The sequence below is a fragment of the Cynara cardunculus genome (genome assembly GCF_001531365.2).
Source record: "Cynara cardunculus var. scolymus isolate 2C chromosome LG 1, CcrdV1, whole genome shotgun sequence".
NCBI lineage: Eukaryota > Viridiplantae > Streptophyta > Magnoliopsida > Asterales > Asteraceae > Cynara > Cynara cardunculus.
The window spans coordinates 6,676,159-6,683,674 of record NC_037528.1 but is presented as its reverse complement, the minus strand read 5'-3'; the positions used below and the strand labels follow the sequence as shown (position 1 = coordinate 6,683,674).

Genomic DNA, 7,516 nt, shown 5'->3' with positions numbered 1-7,516 from the left:
CAGTTTAAATCCTCTTTAATCAGGGTTTTAATATCAACATGGTTTCTTTAATTCTTAAATATCATTTATGAGAGGTCAGTTATGTCTTTGAAGTGGCTGAACTCTCGCACTTAGGGTATCATGTTACATCTTAGACAACTGGATTTTAATGTTATTTCCAACCATATCATTCTCTAATAAAAACTGATATTGAATACCTATGTGGGTCCCTACCCATTTAAACAATTGTGTTTTCAAGCAGCTTCGTCTTGAATATCAGATCGTTTTCATTAGGGGTTATTACGATTTTATTCGTCTAATTGAAGCTATTTTTTCAATAATTTGTTAGGTAATTAACATAAGAAGATTTAAATTAGCATTTATTTACACTAGGGACCATAATATATATAGTATTCTGTCCATGCTTCATATAATTTGGCTAATTATATATACTTTCATGCTAATTTATTAGAAGGTGAACCTGAATATCCAACCCGCTATGTAAGCTGACAAATTCTAGGACGGTCACATGTTTTGCGGGTACCTGGAGTCATTGCATTTGAACTTTCATGGCTATAAGGGGATTTTTATTCCTCATTGATTTTGAACCTTGGGACCTCCAGACACTTTTGACCTTTGGAGGCCAAGCTCAAACCAATCAGGCATCACCCTTGTGGTTTAGTGTCTTAATTTTGTTGCCAGATGATGATACGAAAGGATGATCAAACATTACAGTTAAGCTCTATCTATTTCTTGATACTTGATCTAGTGTATGATATTCCATGTCGAAGTAAAGAACCATGGCATATATGTTTGGAATAGATTCCATTTTGAGAGAGTTGGATAAGCACTATCTCGTTGAAAAGTTCTATACATCTACCTTTTTTCAACGCATTTCTTTAGACAAAGACTATGTTTTTCCTCTTTTCAGATGGTAAATATTTCTTAGAACATGGAGTGTGAATCAAACCCATGTTTGAATTGAAATCGAGATACTGGTACAAGTTTTTCCCTTCTGAATCAGATAGATTCATATATGAAAGAGGTTGACGATAAATTCTTTCAAAATTGACTATTTGTCCCTATGTTAGAGGTGTTCCATAAATGTCTACGATCAAGTAAATAACTCTACGAACGAATGGATTGGATCGACTTGAAAAATGGAAAGATTTTTAAAAGTCATCACATGATTTATATTAAACCTGAAATAATATAAAAATCTTGAAAATTCGAGGAAAGTCAAAATCTTGAAAATTCAAGGGAAGTCAAAATCAGACCTCGAAAATGATTGTCATGGGCTCCATAATTCCTCACTGATCAAATGTTAAACATGTTTGAAATATACTACTTTTATAATGTGTTTGTCATGTTGTATAAATGTCTCGATAAATCGTTCAAACTCCTTTGTGGTTGGTATGACCAAGTCACCACCAAAAGTCCAAAATTATACGATTTTCATGAAAAAAGTTGAAACAAGATGGTTTTTATTAATCTATTTTTCAATGTTCTACTCACAATCACCCAATCCAATCACTTTCTTTTCTCTAGAAATGCACAATAACCGATTCAATCATCAAAAAGCAAAGACCGGTCATTGGAGGGATCAGGCTAGGGGTGGCAAAAAATGACTCAACCCGTTAATCTAATCTCAACCCAACCCAGTATTAGCATGTTGAGTTGAGATTTTCAACCCATTTAAATAAATAGGTCAACCCGTTTAACTCATTTAAATAAATAGGTTGAGTTAAGTTGAATTTTTCGACCTGTTTTCAACTTGTTTCTAACCCATTTAAAATATTATATAATTTTATTTTATTCTTAATATTATATCTAGTACTCTAATTTTTAATTTTGTTTTTATCTTAATTAAAACTCTTACCGTCGTGAAATGAAAGTCCAAATTCCAATCTTCTCCATTAATCATCATGAAATCCTAAGAAAACACTTTAGTCTATTACTCTATTATTGCCTCCAAAGTCCAATCCAACTCTTCAAGAGAAGATAGAGGATCAAGAGGAAAGTAATACCGAGAGTGAACTTGGGATTGATGAAAGTGGAAGCCGAGTTACTTATAATTTAAAATTGTCCAATTTATTTTGAACAATATATTTGTTGCGGTTGTGTTTTATTCAAACTTTGAACAATTTGTTTGTATTTGTGGTTGTACTATGTTTTATTAAAAAAAAATAGTCTAGTCCTTTTTATTGTTTAAAATTTTAAAAATAAATGGGTTAACCCAGATTCAACATTTTATTTAACATATTGGGTTAAAAAAATCATAAACATGTCAGCCCACTGTCAACCCATTTAGGTAACAAGTTGGGTTGGTTGAAAAATTTCAACCCATTTAGATAGCAGGTTGGATTGGGTTAAGATTTTCAACCTGTTTAATAAATAGATTTAAATCCAAACTCAACCCAACCTGACTCATTACCACCCCAGATCAGACCCATCCTTAACCATTTGTCCGGTTGAATCAGTCCTTCAGGCTTGGCCCGGGCTTTTTTCTGAGCTTTTGACTATGATTTGTTCGGTCCAATTGGTCTACGTATATAAAGATCTTAGTTTGACAGTTAATTTTTGCTTAAAGAAATTGATATGCAATTAAATTAATTTACTAGCTTGCCTGTCTGAACCAATGGAAACCAGAGATATCATCGGTACCTACTTTGCTGATAGGTTTTTATGTACAAAATTTGACATTTTCAAACCTATAAGTAAAGGATTTTAAAAGAACCTTTACAGAAGGTCATTTAACCAAAAGATCGGGTGGTTTTTACCCCATTGGCGTTCAGCTTGCAGCGGCAATGCTCTCCTCACCGAGATCTCTCAATCTAACAAGCTCTGGCAAAACCACCTTGCCAAGATCCGGTCTGTCTTTCCGCCTTAGCTCAGCGCATTGCAATGCTAGTTTTGCAAACCCCAGAGCTTCGTCTTGAGGCCAGTCAGGCACCGATGGGTCCAGCATCTCACCAAAGGTTCCATCGTCAATAGCGTTCTCAACATGATGACTCAAACCCATAGCCGGTTTGGCTGTAATCAGCTGCAATAACATGATCCCTAAAGAGTAAACATCGGACTTAACCCTAAGCATCCCGGTTTGCTGATACTCCGGATCGATATAGCAAAAGGTCCCAGCCGTTGATGTCATACGGTACTGAGTGATGTCTTCGGTTACTGAAGGAGGGAGCAGCCTGGCTAGACCAACATCACTTATCTTGCTCACGAAGTTTTGGTCTAGAAGAATGTTGCCGGGCTTCAGGTCACGATGAACTATTGGTTCTGGCTTGGTCTGATGGAGAAACAAGATTCCAGTGGCGATCTCTGATGCAATCTTGAATCTGATTTGCCATGACAACGGTGGGGTGTTTCCTCTTCTGTGTAGGCGATCTTCTAAGCTACCATTAGCCATGTATTCATAGACCAAGCACCCGTATTCTGGGCAGGCTCCGAGGAGTAGTACCATATTTGGATGCCGCATGCAACTTAATACTTCCACCTATCATGAACCAATAAACAGCATAATTCAACTTGTTAACAAATTATGGAAAAACATCCGGCTTATTATAGACAAAATCCGCTTTATAGGATGTCAAATATGTCTACATGTCATAATAGACTGTTTTATAGGACTTAAGTTTATATGATCAAACAATTTATATGACCAAACAATCGAGTGTTCCATGTAAAAGTGTTACAATAAGTTGATGGCTCGTTTTTAGCCGTTCTAACATGTTTTTAAGACGATTTGAAATAAAGTGTCATAACACTTTCTCAAATCATGTCATGGATTACTATCCTAAAAAACTTGTTAGAATGTTCAAAAGTATCCTATCAACTTATTGTAACACCTTTATATAGAACGTGCAATCGTTTGATCATATAAAAACTTGAAGTCTTATTAAGACATTTAGACATATTTGGCATCCTATAAAGCCAATTTTGTTGTTGTTTGGTGAAATTATTGGTGTTGTTACCTCTTGCTGAAACTGTGACCTTCCTTGTGCAGCGTCTGGACGTAAGACCTTAATCGCAACAGGGGTATGATTGAGACTGCCTCTAAACACAGGACCATAACCACCTTCGCCGATCTTTCTAGATTGTGCAAAAAACTCTGTAGCCTCTTCGATCTCTTCAATTGTATATCTTCTGTACTTAAATTGGTTATCTGGCACACTGGCCAAATCTTCCTTGTTGACATGTGTACTAAATGCTTGCATTTCAGCAGCTACTCTTTTCTGGGATTCCAATTCAGCGATTCTTCTAGCGGCTTCTGCTTTCTCCATGTCTGCCTGGCCCTTGGCTTTTTCTTTCTCTGCAATCACCCTGGCTTCTTCCTCCAATCTATGTTGTTCTTCCATTTGCCACTGGTGGAGTTCTCCTGCCTGTTGGGATGATCTCATATTATTACTCATTTCTATACTAAAAGGAATCGTGAAATAATCAACAACAAAAGACTCCATTGCTTTCTAAACCACCTTCTCTCTTGCTGTAACTGCTTCTTTGCAGGCTATACTATATAAATCCATTCTCTTCATGAGTTCCATCTTTAACCTTTTCATTTCCATGTCACCCTCATCCTGTAATGAATTCAAGTTTTATTGCTTGTAATACATGCTGCAAATTTGTGCTACAGAATGTAAGAAGACTAGGATGGGTTGGATTCCAATGGGGACAACCCCTTTTCGTGAGAAGTTGAGAAACGATGAGTGTACATTTATTTATATTGTATAAATGTTGTAACCTTCATGTGACCTTCAACCATGTATTGGAAGGTTACATTATATCGTGTGAAGGGTGTAAAATGATATACACAGACCTTCACACTGTATAAATGTACCTTCACCTTTTCTCATATTCTCATAAAAATGAAAATTTCTGAAATGATCCTGACTCGGACTAGGATAATCCGGTGAAATCTATCTGAAGTGAGTTAATTTTAGATTTGTGAGATGGTATTGTTTACCACATTTTGTGATGAAGATCTCAAGTGGGGAGAACTGGAATTGTAATCTGAACTGGTTGAAAAGCATGAAGGTGAGCCCAAGTCCATGTCATTGTAGAAAGCAGCAGGCACGCGATCAATGCTTGGCCTTCCAGAACTTACAAATGATATATCAGTGTCTGATTCTGGGAGATCCCCAAGCGACATGAGCTTTGCATTTGCTGCTCTTCCGGGTCTAGTAAATGGCGATCTGGTATTTTTTTATCAGTTAAGTAATAGTTCTTAGACCTTCATCACTTCCATCACTACAACAAAATCGGCTTTATAGCCAAATATGTCTAAATGCCGTGCTTTATAGGATCAAAAATCGTGCGCCATATACAAAAGTGTTACAGTAAGATGTTAGAAAGTATTTTGGCATCCTAACAAGTTTTTTAGGGCAATGTTCTATTGCTCTATTGCCCTATTGCCCTATTGCCTTTCTTATACGACATCTTTTAGAAGTGTGTTATGAACACATCTTTTTATATGACATGTCTTTATAAGAAACTTTTTCAAATAATGTCATATAAAAAAACTAAATTGATACTTTATTTGAGAAGTGTCCTAAAAATACTTGTTGGGCGTTCCATCAACATATTATAACACCTTTACATAAGACGCACATTTTTTTGTTCCTATAAACTAAAGTCCTATAAAATAGTCTATTATGACAATTAGACATGTTTGGGGTCCTATAAAGCCGATTCTGTTGTAGTGCATAATGTACTTTCATCACCTGTTCAAACTTACATGAACGATTCAAGTTCATCAGGCACTGGACGAGGCTTCTCTGGTGGCTTTTCTGGAGCTGCCAACAGGTTCTCCATGTCAGGTGCAAGCCAAAATAGCAACAGAAAACAGATTCAGAAAAATAAATTGTGATTCAATAGATAACACATGACAGACCTCTAAACTGAAAACTGTTCTTTCTAGGTGCAAGTGATGCAAAGCTGTTGTTATTGTTGGTCTTGGTGGTGGGGGTGGGGATGGCGGTGGTGGGGGTGTTAGATTGCTCTTGGATTTGCTCAATCAACGGAGAAACAAATGGGGCAGGCCGTAAAGATTTCTTTGCACTAGAAATCTTTCCTTTGGAGATGACATAAATAGTGCAGAAATCCGGGGCCACCTTCATTACATGGCTAGGAACATCAGAAGTCTTAAATCTTCCATCAGGGAACATTTGACAAACAAATAATCAATTAGTCAAAACATAAATTTATGCTAAAATGTTAGCAACTGGAAATTAGACTTTTAGCTAATAATTCTTCAGAAGAAGGCACCTGATGAAACCATGCCGCGATGACGCGCCTAGCACCAGATACTCTATTCCGTTCTGAGAAGCATATTCTGCCAAAGCTTTTGGTACGTTGGTATCTTCAAGTACAACGTCAATGCATTGTACCTACAACCAGAAAAACACAGAAGTCACACAATGGATGTGAAAACAGGATAAAGAGAGCTTGAAGTGATGGTACAAACTCTCGTGACAACCCAAAAAATAAGATGTTTTTCTCGGAGAAAAACAAGTTTTCAATCAAAATTAATAGCACATGGGATCTTTATCCAATCGTCACTTCCACCACCAACACGAGGACTTCATAGGGGGGTCAACCGTCGCTGTACTATGCTCGCCCAAACATGCTTAATTATGGAGTTCAGGTGGGATCCGGTGCATTAGCGCTCGTATGAGAGGGGAGGTTCTTATGTATATGCATGTTTGGAAGAAGAAAAAAATATAGGTGAAAAGGTGCATACTTGTTTACGCGTACAGAAACAATGGAAAGAGAGGAACAAGTCTCTGATTTGCTTCTCATTTTGTAGCTTGTTTGCAGCATCAGGCCCTCCCCCTGCATCCACAACACTTTATCAACCTCATGTTTTATTTCTGTCTGCAATTTCATCATTTTTCAATAAAATCTTGGATAAAAAAAAATTATTGAAAATTTCTGATATCACAATGGATTCAATCAAGAATCCCTCAATCTTCATGTTCGAATACATATTTATTGTATACATAAATAATTGTAGAAAGCAAAAGGGGGACAGGAGTTGCCTGTTGCAGAAATTTTATGGACATGGATGAGGACGACGGATTGACCACGGTTGATAAGTTGTTCAACAACCCACTTGAGAGCGTGTTGGCTGTTTTTATCCTTGTCTATTGCTATTGCCACAATGGAATTTCCCTTGCACTTAGGCAACCCATTTCCAGCGCTAACGCTGTGGCCAAAGTTACTGCTACTCTTAGAAAGCCACATTCTCAAGTTTTTCTTCTTGTTCTTCTTCTATGTGGATCTTGCAGAAGACCATTTCCATGGTCCTCCCCCTCTCTCTCTATTGGAATTCATACCTTCTCTTTATTTCTGGTTAAATCTTTGTGGTTTTTGTTTTTTCTTTAGTTTTAGCAATGGATTCTTTGACTTGAAAAAAATTGGTGGATGATGTTTTGATACAAGTTGTCTAAATATAGCAATGGATTCTTTGATATAATAAATTGGCAATCGATTCTTTGACTCAAAAAATCAGTGGATGGTCTAAATATAGTTTTTG

The 7,516-nt window shown here is 36.7% G+C and overlaps 1 protein-coding gene across 1 annotated transcript; it reads right to left on the bottom strand.

Annotated features, from left to right (window-relative positions):
• Positions 1-2,770: 2,770 nt before the first annotated feature.
• LOC112527615 (U-box domain-containing protein 35-like) lies at positions 2,771-7,224 on the bottom strand. The gene is made up of 9 exons (XM_025138357.1): positions 7,011-7,224; positions 6,722-6,807; positions 6,247-6,368; positions 5,862-6,129; positions 5,717-5,787; positions 4,946-5,174; positions 4,458-4,559; positions 3,957-4,364; positions 2,771-3,478 (listed from the first exon to the last, which is right to left on the bottom strand). Exons 1-9 carry the CDS (start codon positions 7,222-7,224, stop codon positions 2,771-2,773), a joined length of 2,208 nt encoding a protein of 735 aa, XP_024994125.1.
• Positions 7,225-7,516: the final 292 nt, after the last annotated feature.